Source organism: Mirounga angustirostris, unplaced genomic scaffold (assembly GCF_029215605.1).
Source record: "Mirounga angustirostris isolate CCGP_5_RB_7025 unplaced genomic scaffold, mMirAng1.0.hap1 SCAF_12, whole genome shotgun sequence".
NCBI classification, from domain to species: domain Eukaryota; kingdom Metazoa; phylum Chordata; class Mammalia; order Carnivora; family Phocidae; genus Mirounga; species Mirounga angustirostris.
Window position 1 is genome coordinate 6148160 of NW_026991720.1, and position 10590 is coordinate 6158749.

The 10590-nt window shown below is 61.2% G+C and overlaps 2 protein-coding genes across 3 annotated transcripts; one reads left to right on the forward strand and one right to left on the reverse strand.

The window, feature by feature from the left end:
* Positions 1-818: 818 nt before the first annotated feature.
* Positions 819-5100, forward strand: CDK5 (cyclin dependent kinase 5). Its single transcript, XM_045864061.2, has 12 exons — positions 819-973; positions 1625-1713; positions 1806-1873; positions 2033-2093; positions 2190-2246; positions 2958-3053; positions 3209-3283; positions 3453-3549; positions 3726-3795; positions 4462-4522; positions 4625-4705; positions 4826-5100. Exons 1-12 carry the CDS (start codon positions 937-939, stop codon positions 4910-4912), a joined length of 879 nt encoding a protein of 292 aa, XP_045720017.1. The 5' UTR covers positions 819-936; the 3' UTR covers positions 4913-5100.
* A 999-nt stretch (positions 5101-6099) lies between these two features.
* ASIC3 (acid sensing ion channel subunit 3) lies at positions 6100-10288 on the reverse strand. 2 transcript variants are annotated; one of them, XM_064575734.1, is made up of 12 exons: positions 9450-10288; positions 8553-8703; positions 8217-8344; positions 7867-8068; positions 7715-7771; positions 7477-7624; positions 7101-7192; positions 6905-6984; positions 6741-6812; positions 6502-6560; positions 6447-6460; positions 6100-6370 (listed from the first exon to the last, which is right to left on the reverse strand). In XM_064575734.1, the coding sequence occupies exons 1-12, from the start codon at positions 9981-9983 to the stop codon at positions 6207-6209; spliced, it is 1701 nt and encodes a 566-aa protein (XP_064431804.1). In that variant the 5' UTR covers positions 9984-10288; the 3' UTR covers positions 6100-6206. The 2 variants fall into 2 exon arrangements, with proteins under 2 accessions (XP_064431804.1, XP_045720015.1); XM_045864059.2 differs by lacking the exon at positions 6447-6460 and having other exon boundaries at positions 6143-6370.
* Between the last annotated feature and the right edge of the window lie 302 nt (positions 10289-10590).

Genomic DNA, 10590 nt, shown 5'->3' on the forward strand with positions numbered 1-10590 from the left:
TCAAGGCTGCTCCAAGGGTGGCATCTGTCTGTGCTTCTGTCTGTTGAGGGCGGTAGCCAACCTGCCAGCCCTCGGCCACACCCTGGCTGACTCCGGTGGGCCCGGGTTCTCCAGACTGGTGTGGAGGGACTCCCAGTGTTCTAGCCAGGTTGCCTCGGGACGTCACAGTGTTGCGAGCAGGGGGAGTCGGATGGGCTCCGAGACGACAAACGGGGCTCAAAGGGCAGAGAGGGGTCTCGGGCGTACGTTAAATCCAGGGGCCCACCTGCCTCTCTTCCCAGCCCTGTGGTTCAGCTGGTCCCGGTGAAGTCGTCATCAAGGTATGGCTCGGAGCCATTTCCCAATCAATCCTGAGGTCTCCAGGTGGCCTGGGGAGAGGTGGGAATCCGTACTGCGGTTGTCAGGAGGTCGTTGGAACCTCAACACCATCAGCCGGGTCAGAGCGCACCCATCCGGGCCCGGGATGCAGGCCGCCAAACCCCAAACCCCAGAGAGCGCCCACCCCCACCCTACTGCTTTCTGGAATGTTTAGTCCCAGAGAGGCCCTTTTCAAAAGAAGGTTGTGATCACAGAAAGGAATAACCAGAGCAGGGCACACTGGGAGCCGTGGCGTTACGGCGCTGAGGCCCGGAAAGCGGACACGCGATGCTTCCTGGGACTTGAAGTCCAAGGTTTTCCTCCGCGGTCGAACCAGAGTCCCGGGAGGCGAGTGCTGCAGAGAGCCTTGGCGCAGCCTGCTGGGAGTTGTAGTCTTCTTGTTCCCTAATGCCCCGCACGTTGCTGGGAAATCTGGCCATCCTTGGTACTACATGCCCCAGAAGCCCATGCGCAGCAGGAGGGCGGGGCAGGGCCGGAGGCTGGGGTGCCGCCTCCTCTGCAACGCCGGGGCCGGAGTCTTAGAACCCAGGGCCCGTAGGGGTCCCCGCGGCTGCCGCGATGCAGAAATACGAGAAACTCGAGAAGATTGGGGAAGGTAATGGGACTACGAGATGTTCCCGCAAGATCTTCCTCTACAGACCCTTCAGCATTCCTGCAGCCCTGGCTCCTCTCCCGTCAGCAATACCCACAGGCTCCGACCTCAGCCCTGGCTGCAGCCTTGGCCCCGAGCTCAACACTCCTTGCAGACACCTATCCTTCCCGTTAGCATTTCCCGGAGACGCCCCTTCCCAGCCTTAGCACTTCCTGGAGACCTCCTTGCCGACCTTAGCACTTCCTGCATCTCCTGCCCCTAGCCTCAGCACCACTTGCAGAGCCTCACCCACCCCACAGCCTCAGTTGTCGATGCAGACCTCCGACCTCATTTCTGCCGGCCCTCACTCTTCTCCCAGGCCTGCTCCCTATTTCCAGACCCTCCGGAAAGCACCGCCTTCCTTACAGATCTCCTTACCCCGGCAGCTGCAGCCTCTCCCTGCTGCAGACACCCTTGAGCCATTTGCAGGCACCTTCTCTGCCCCATCCTCCCTCAGAGCTCCTCCATGCTGAGCCTTCACCCTGAATCTCTCCCCTTATTCCTCCAGGCTTCACAAATAACACACTCCCACGCTGCCTGCTCGCCGGACAGGGACTTCCTGGGGTGGGAAGGGTGTCCCATCTTTTACCCTCACTCCTGACCTTCTTCCTCTAGGCACCTACGGAACAGTATTCAAGGCCAAAAACCGGGAGACCCATGAGATCGTGGCTCTGAAACGGGTGAGGCTGGATGACGATGATGAGGTAGGACTGGGACATTGGGGCCAGGGAGGGGGTTGAGGGCCCAGGTTGGGTGGGATGTGACTGTTGCCCGCCCGGCCCCCTCCCATGTGTAGGGAGTGCCGAGTTCAGCCCTTCGGGAAATCTGCCTACTCAAAGAGCTGAAGCACAAGAACATCGTCAGGTGTGTAGATGGGCAGGGTCCTCCTTGCCTGTGCGGTCAGTTGGAGGGGGGGGGCTTCAGAGATGGGCTGGGCTGATACTGGGATCAGGGTTGGGCTGATATAGGGACATGAGGCCGAAATTTGCAGCCCTGCCTGACTGAGTCCTTCCTCCTCCCTAGGCTTCATGATGTCCTGCATAGCGACAAGAAGCTGACTTTGGTTTTTGAGTTCTGTGACCAGGTGAAAGGGGGACTTGGGGGACAGTAGCCTTGGGAGGGCATAGGGGCCCACACTAGGTTAAACTCTGTCCCGTTTCCCACCCCCATCCCTTTTTAGGACCTTAAGAAGTATTTCGACAGCTGTAATGGTGACCTGGATCCTGAAATTGTGAAGGTGAGGGGCTGGTATCCCGGAGACTCAATGAGGCGGGGTGGGAGTCAGTCTTCAGTCTCTGCACTCTCTGAGCACCAAGTTCAGGCCCTGAGCGGGGATACGCTGGAATGTCAGGGAATGAAAAAACCCTGTTTCTGCCCTCCAGGAGCCTCCCTCTTCGCAAGCATCTTCACATGGTCTCTTTGATCTGACAGTGACACTCTGATATCAGTGATGTGATTTGCACTTGAGATATGAAAAATGAGATTCAAAGAGATACGTTCATTCATTCATTCATTCATTCATCCAACAAATACCTATTGGATGCTTTGCTGTGTGCCAGGCACTGTTCTAGGCCCAAGACCAAGTGCCTTGCGCCAGGTTCCAGGGGAAGCAGTGCTGATTAATGATATAGCACAGTATATATATTGATGGCTCCGAGGTGTGTGCTTACATGAGGCCAGGTAGGGGAGAGATCAGTGGGAAGGTAAGAAGGCCCACTAGGCTGTAAGTTCCAGAAAGATTCTGACCGGGGCCCCCGTGCATTGTTCACTTATTTATACCTAGCACAGTACAAAGCAGGTCCTCCATAGCGAATGAATGATGTTGTTGAAAGATGGGTGGGGTTTTGAGGCAAAGCAGAGGGTGAAGAGGGGAGTGTGGCCCACCGCAGGGGGCGGCTTCCCATCCAGAAGGTCTGATGCCCTCCCCTACTCCTCCCTCCCCCCACAGTCATTCCTCTTCCAGCTGCTGAAAGGCCTGGGATTCTGTCACAGTCGCAACGTGCTGCACAGGGACCTGAAGCCCCAGAACCTCCTAATAAACAGGGTACCTCCTGGGGAGAAGGTGGGAGACGGGGGAGGCTCAAGTCACAGGCTGGCTGGCACAAGTGATGAGGGGAGCTGGGCTGGGAGGCGGAGGCAGGGGGCCTGCCCTGAGACTGTTGAAAACCCCTCTCCGTGTCCCTTCCCATCCCCCCTCAGAATGGGGAGCTGAAATTGGCTGATTTTGGCTTGGCTCGAGCCTTTGGGATCCCTGTTCGCTGTTACTCAGCCGAGGTGAGCTGGGGGTGTGGTGAGGTGTGGGATATGGGGCGGAGGGAGAGGGTCCCCTCCCAGCATCTTTCCTCTCCTACTCCAGGACCCAAAACATTATTTCCCCTCCTGACTGAGCCCCTCCTCCCCAGTCCTTTAACTGCGGGGTTGCTGTGGGTGGGATCTTCTCCAGGTGGTCACGCTGTGGTACCGCCCACCGGATGTCCTCTTCGGGGCCAAGTTGTACTCCACATCCATCGACATGTGGTCAGCCGGCTGCATATTCGCAGGTGACGAGCTGGGGTTCTGCAGAGACACTTTCTCTCCCATTCAGGTGGACACATAGAGACTGGAGTATCTCCTCTGGGGAAGGCCTTTGGGGATGGGGATGGAAAGCACAGAGGGTGCGATGGGAACGAGGGGTTCTTCACGTGCCCCCTCCTCTCACACCCTGCTCCTCTCCCAGAACTGGCCAATGCCGGGCGGCCTCTTTTCCCTGGCAATGATGTCGATGACCAGTTGAAGAGGATCTTCCGATATCCTTCGACATTTCCCTTCCCCTCGAGCTCTCTGAAGGGGAGTATGGGGGGTGGGGGCACCTGGCTGGCTCTGTCGGTAGAGCATGTGACTCTTGATCTCAAGGGTCGTGAGTTTGAGCCCCACGTTGGGTCTAGAGTTTACTTTAAAAAAAAAAAAAAGCCCGTGGAGCTCCAGAGTGCAAGAAGCGAGGGTGATGATGGGCTGGGCCAGGATAGCACATGGCTTTGGGCGAGGGGATGGAGGGCAGAGGGTGGTGGACACCCCGATGTTCTCAGGCCTGATGGAGGCTGCCACTTGGAGAGCATATGACCTGTAGACAAGGAGGGTTCCCTGGGGGAAGAAGCCAGGAGCATACTCCTCCAGCTGAGAAGTGAATCCTTGGGACAAAGGAGCCAAAATCAGCAGCAGGATTATTTGTGGGCATAGGAGAGGGCTGACTGGGTCATCAGGAGCAGACATCAGGGTTGAAGTCAGAGTAGCGTACATGTGTAAAGTGCCTGGCGCACCGGGGACACCATGGGTGTGCTGGGCCCGGCCTCTGTCATGAGCTGTGGGATCAAGTGAGGGGTCTGGGGATGGGCATGAGGAACCCCCACCCCCAGGAGGAGAAGAGCCCCTTACCTGCCCCTTTCCACCTGAGTGATCCTTGACCCCATGGACACGCTTCTGGGGACACCAACTGAGGAGCAGTGGCCTGCCATGACCAAGCTGCCAGACTATAAGGTGTCATGGGGAATGTGGGGGTGGGGGGGTCCTTTTTACTTCACAGCTCTAGCAGCTCCAAGCCCCCATACCTCTGGTCTGACTCTCCCTGCCCTCCCACAGCCCTACCCGATGTACCCGGCCACAACGTCCCTGGTGAATGTCGTACCCAAGCTCAATGCCACGGGGAGGGACCTGCTACAGGTAACTGAGGGCAGGGGTAGAGGGTGGGGTCCAGACACTTGTCAGGGGGGCTGAGGGAGCATGGGGCTCCAGGTGGTCGACCCAGCCTGAACCCTCCATGCCTTTCTTCCGTGCCTTCAGAACCTCCTGAAGTGTAACCCCGTCCAGCGCATCTCAGCAGAAGAGGCCCTGCAGCACCCCTACTTCTCCGACTTCTGCCCCCCATAGGTGCCAGCACCTTGGCCAGGCTGGGGCCTGGCTGATTTAAGCCCCCTCCTGGGAGGGGAGGAAAAGCAGGGGATGCACGGGGTGCTGAGCCCTGGCTGTGCTGGGCCTGGCCAGGGTGGAGGTGCCCTGGCCCATGTTCTTCACTCCCTCCATGGACTTTATTTAATTTCATAAATTGGCTCCTTTCCCACAGTCTGGCTGATGTGGTGATAGAGTGGTTCTGAGAGGGGGCAGGCTGGGGCCGGGGTCTCTGCTCTGCCTTACCGCCCTCTACGGCCTTGCTTCCAGCTCAGACCCAGCCCAGCTCTCTAGTCCTTGCTCCACTACCCGAAGTGGGTGCTGGAGGCTCTGACCCTCACCCCGATGGCTGGGCTCGGAGGCAGCACCACCCCCACCCCCGTGTCTATGCTGGCACCTACCCCCCTTCCTCCCTCTGCCCAGGAGCACCAGTCCTGAGGGGTTCGGCAGCCAGTGTCAGAGTAAGGATGGGGAAAAGAGGACCAGGCCTTTGCATGGTTCTCCCTGTCTCACATGTACATCATCCCCAGCCCTTCCTTTTTCATCGGCCCCCCCATCCCCAGGCCTGCAGGCTGGGGCCAGGAGAGACCCAGAGAGGTGTGAGATTAGGAACCCCCTTTCCCCTGCCCCTAGTTTCCCAATATTTGGGATACAGAGAAAGAGCAGGGACAGTGGGCAGTAGTTGGGGCCGGGACATATTCTTCCTGGCAGGAGTGGGAAGGGAGGGCCCCCCGCCACCGTCTCGAGCTGGGCCCTCTGCTCTCTGGGGAGGTTGGGGAAACAGCCGTTCGCATGGAGACAGGTGGTATGCTGCCACTTGGTCTCAAATACGAGAAAAGAGTCCTGAACGTCTTCCCAGGCAGGACAGCAGCTTGCGTTCTTGGAAGTGGGTAGTTCCTCCTGTCCTCTCCCTGCCTGCTCCCCTACTTCTTGCCAGGCTCTGGGGCAGCGCCTTCTTCCAGCTGTTCCCTGTGGTACCCCAACCATAACTGTCCTCCTGCTGACTCCTCTCTGCCATGACACCTGGCTTTGGGCTCCATTCTCTCTGAGATGCAATTCTGATCAGCTCATTCACACGGAGCTGCAGATGACCGATACCCTCTTACTACTCTTTTTTCCCGGAGAGATTTGTGGTGGGTGACTGGGACCCACCTACATTTCAGACACTGCCCACTGGATGCTGGCTGGCAGAGGTCTTCTTCGGCCTGAGTAGGGCTGACCTTGGCCTGACCGGTCTGCCTGTGAGAGAACTAGCTGAGGCTGATGCACTAGAACTTTATTTGGGGTGAAGATGGCAGAGACACGAGCAGGCGAGGCATGTCCAGGATGTCAGGGTGCAACCCTGAAGACAGACGCCGGGTCTAGAGCCGTGTGACAAGGTAGCAGGTGCGGTGGGAGGCTGACGAAGTCTTGGTGACGGCACAGGGAGGGGTGGGAGGCCTGGGGGACCCAGACCACAGCGCTGGGACAGGAGGCCTCGTACCCACTGCCCTGCCACCCTGAACCTGAATGTCACCCTCTAGACGGGACCTGCCCCTCCTCCCTTGAAATAGGGGGCCATTTCTTGTTACCTGGGGCCCAGGCTGAGGTGGGGACCTGGGGTTCCGTGGCTGCCCAGCCCTTCCTGAAGCTGTGGGAGGGAAAGGGTCAGAGGTGGGGAGGAGTCCTCCCTCCCAGGACCAGCCAAGGTCACTGCATGCTCCTCCCCCACCAGTCTTTCCTCAGCTGGGTAGGGCTGGTGTTCTAGGCTTCAGGGGGAGGGCTGAGCATCCATGTTGGAGATGGCAAAGAAGGAAGAAGGGGTTGTTACCCGAATGGTGCTAGAATGCCTTTGGGAGTGCTTTCGGTTCCAGAAGTATCCCAGGACCCTGTCTCGGAACACCTGGGGGCAGGCAGTGGGGGGAAGTGGCCAGTGCACATCCTCCTCCTATGGCCTGATTCCTTTCCCCTCCCCCAGCTGGGGCCCAGGCCCACCTCACAGAGGTAGTCCAGGATCTCAAGGATGGTGAGCAGGCTGGCTCCAATGAACAGCCCCATCTGGCCTCCAATGTCACCTGCAGAGCCCAGGTTACCCATCAGCTCACAGCCACATGCCCTGCCCACACCTCCCCAGACTCCTGGGTGTCCTGTGTGGGCGCGCGTGCACACACACACACACACACACACACACCAAGCATTTCTGACACTTCATAGGCCTTCCTCTGCTCCACCGTCTCATAGTTGAGGGCCTCAAAGAAGATGTCCAGCACCAGCACATTGTCTCTGGAGGAAAAGAGGACAGGAAAGCTCGCTGGACCCCGGCTGGCTCCAGCTGCAGGCAGGAAACAGGTGCGCGATCCATCTCCCGTCTGTGACTCCTGAGAGCCCTGGGGCGGGCGTCATGGCCCCCGTTTGCAGGAGAGGTGGTGTCAGAAGGTTCGCGCGCTTGCCCAGAGGCCCGGGAGCCCTGCGGTGATGTGCAGCCTGGTGTCCCAGCCGGGTGTGCGCGCGAAGGCTCGCCCGCAGGAGGGTGCCCGCCCCGCCCCGCCCCCGCCGGCTCGGCTCACGCGATGTAGGCCTCGCTGCGGTTGTGTTTCCGGGCCAGGTAGCGGGCGGAGGCGCGGCTCGGGATCCGCACCATGGAGAGCTCCTTGGCGTAGCGCGTGCTGGCGCACGGGTTGGGGCAGGTGCACGCGTCCTTCCGCAGCAGGGCGTCTAGGGGCCACAGTCGCCTGGGTCAGGGCCACTCCGGGTCGCGGGCGGAGCCCAGCAGGGGCGGGGATGCGGGACAGGTTTGCGCCTTACCGAGCGCCGGATTGGCGCAGTCTTTGTACTGCTGAGGGCTGCACACTGGCGCGCCGCCTGGGGTGGTGGGGGAGGAGACAGCTTCAGGAAGGGCCCCCTAGGCTCCTTTGCCCCCACCCGGACCCCCTCCTCCGCCCCCACCAGCCCCTTACCAGGCATATGCATCATTCGGCAGCCGCACTTCCGAGCCACATAGCGCATCTCACAGGCTAGGCGACACCCCATTAGACTATAGGGAGGGTGGGGGCCTGCGCTGGGGCTGGGGGGACCCAGGGGACCCGAAGGTTCCGGCTCAAAGTCAGGGTCCACAGATGCGGAGCTGCAGTCGCCCCAGGGTGGGGGCAGGAAGCTCAGCTGTAGTTGGTTGGGTTAAGGAGGCACCCAGGTACAATGTGAGCTGTAATTGTGCGGGCATGTGGAGGGATGGGGCCCCCAGGACGGTCTGAGGTGTTGTGGGCTGAACGGGGGGTTGGGGGCCTTGGGGGGGTGGGGGTGGGGATACTTGCTGCTGCTGGCAGGACACAAAGGTCTGGTAGCCAGGTGCTGCCCCGAAGCCCAGCTGGTCGATGGTGGGCGGCTCCTCCTGGCTGTGGATCTGCACTCGGATCCCCACCTCAAACAGGGTCTCCTCTGAAGGGGAAAGGGGGACCCTGAGGCCTGTGTCTCAGGACACCCCCTGCTGCAGCCCTCTCTCCCCAGGACTGCGACCAACCAACCCTACCCCCTTCTCACAGGAAAGGATATGCTTTGGGGTCCTTCCTAGTGCCTTCTCTCCTTCCCAGAGCCTTTTGTACCCCATCTGTGCCACCCTTCCAGCCTGACCCGTGTGCCCCCATACCCATGTCCCTCCACACGGGCAGATACTCATCCTGCTGCACATCCAGCATGATCTCCAGCCCATTGCCCATGCCGCCCTTGGGAGTGGTGAGAAGCTCTGCCCCATCGGCGCCCGAGTTAAAGGTGTAGCACTGACCCATCCGGGTGAAGATCTACGGGTGAGTAGACAGGGGACAGACCTCACCAGGGTAAAGGAGCCCAGCCAGCCTTTTTACCCAGGCAAACATGAGAACGACGAGACCTCTCCTCTCCCTGCCCTCCATTTGGTCTCTTTGACCACTGAACCCACATCTCAGTGCCCTCAGTCCGTCCCTCATACCGGCACATAGAGTCAGACCCTCATGGGCTCCCATCACTCCAGCCCCTCCTCCCCTTCCCAGACCCCCCAGCCCCCAGCCCAGGGCACAGCCTATGGGACAAGTGTTTCTTTGGAGAATGGCAAGAAAGGAAGGGGGTCTCGGTTGCCGTCCTCCAGGACTAGCAGAACGTTGAAGAGGTAGAGGGAAAGCAAGCCGACTCCCCCAGGCAGAGGGCTCTTCTGCCCTAGAGTAGTCCCACTGGATTCCCCCGAGCCCCCAGCAGCAGGGTCTCCACAGACCAGAACTTGAGCCCAGAGCCAGCCTGGGTGAGTGCCCTGTGCTGGGAATCACGACCTTGCACACTGCGGTCCAGCTGAGTGACCGGGAGGGGACCCCAAGGAGCACAGTCTCCTGGGCTGAACAGAAAGGCCCTGGTGGGGTGGGGACCCCGTGGCCTGGCTGGGAAGGGAAGGGTCCCTGGCATGGGTGTTAAGGTCCCCTGGCTTTGGAGGAGCCTGGGCTGGCATGACTGGGGGATGGCGGGTCCTGGACAGGGACGAGCCGGGTGCCCGGCGGCCCCGGGCCGGCGACCAGCTCACCACGGTGAAGTTCTCAGGCCCGCACGGCCAGCCTCGGTAGCGACAGTCCAGCAGCATGTCCTCCAGGCTGTGCCCGGCCCTGGCGTACAGTCGAGCCATGTCAAAGGTGGGACTGGGCATGAAGCCGGGCGGCGCGGGGGGCTGGCCCAGGGCGCGCAGGAAGGCGGCATGCTCGGCGGGCTCCACGCCCAGCAGCGCGGGCCCGGCCCAGTGCAGGTCGTTGGGTGTGAGGCGGGAGCGGCGCAGCGGGTTGATGTTGCACAGGGTGACGGCGGGGAAGGTGAGCCGGTGGCTTTCGCGCTCGTCCAGGGCCGTCTCGTGGTGGAACTCCCCATAGTAGCGCACCCTCTCAGCCACTTGGTAGAGGAAGGCGGCCAGCGACAGGAGCACGGCGGTGGCCCACAGCCCTCGGCGAGGCGTCAGGCTCCCGGGGCCAAAGACGTGGCCCAGCCCATGCAGGGTGCAGCTGCTGGCGAACACGCGGATGTCCGAAGCTGGCCGCCGGGCCTCCTGCGGCCCAGGATGGGGCTTCATGGCTGAGGCCCAGGGTGGGGGACCCTGAGAGGGCCGGGGAGCGGTGACCAGGCTGCAGGGGCTTGGAAGGAGGAAAGAGGGTCAGTCTGAGGACCGGGAAGGGCTGAGAGGATTCGGGTGGCCAGGTGGGGGTCACTGCGGGTGAAGCGAGGGGAGGAGAGGATGGGGGAGAGGAGCCCAGCCCGAGAGGTGGGGTGGCACTGGGGCAGCAGGTTTGGCTCGACGGTCTCCAGGAACAAGCTGGGGCTGGGGGCGCGGCCGGAGAGACCAGGTAGGGCGCAGCCGAGGTGGGAAGCAGGGGCCGCTATGCTGGAGGCTGCTCTGCTGAGCCGGAGCTGCCGCAGAGGATTGGGTTACAGCAGTGAGGGGGCCGGGGGCCCGCGGAGCAGTCTGGGGGGCAGGGAAGGTCCCTGGGGGCCCAGGCTGAGCCATTAGTGCAGTGTGTTGGGGGGGGCCGCGGCTGGGGAGACCAGAGGCGCCAGCAGGAAACCACAGCAATCCTGGGTAAGGCTTGAAGGGAGCCTGGAGAGAAGTTGGGGCTGGGGGCGCCTTAATGGCCCTTTGGGCTCCCGGCTGCAGCCCTTGCGGTTGGGTTGAGGGTCGGTTG

What these genes read in the sequence shown, in the direction of transcription:
- ASIC3 (XM_064575734.1), bottom strand. Translation starts at nt 9,983, where the DNA reads ATGAAGCCCCATCCTGGGCCGCAGGAGGCCCGGCGGCCAGCTTCGGAC. An exon ending in GCCCGTGTGGAGGGACATGG is followed by an intron (nt 8,345 to 8,552) that starts GTATGGGGGCAC and finishes TTTCCCCTTCAG; the next exon opens with AGGAGACCCTGTTTGAGGTG. An exon ending in CCGAATGATGCATATGCCTG is followed by an intron (nt 7,772 to 7,866) that starts GTAAGGGGCTGG and finishes CCACCACCCCAG; the next exon opens with GCGGCGCGCCAGTGTGCAGC.
- CDK5 (XM_045864061.2), top strand. Translation starts at nt 937, where the DNA reads ATGCAGAAATACGAGAAACTCGAGAAGATTGGGGAAG. An exon ending in AAGCACAAGAACATCGTCAG is followed by an intron (nt 1,874 to 2,032) that starts GTGTGTAGATGG and finishes CCTCCTCCCTAG; the next exon opens with GCTTCATGATGTCCTGCATA. An exon ending in AGCCGGCTGCATATTCGCAG is followed by an intron (nt 3,550 to 3,725) that starts GTGACGAGCTGG and finishes CTCCTCTCCCAG; the next exon opens with AACTGGCCAATGCCGGGCGG.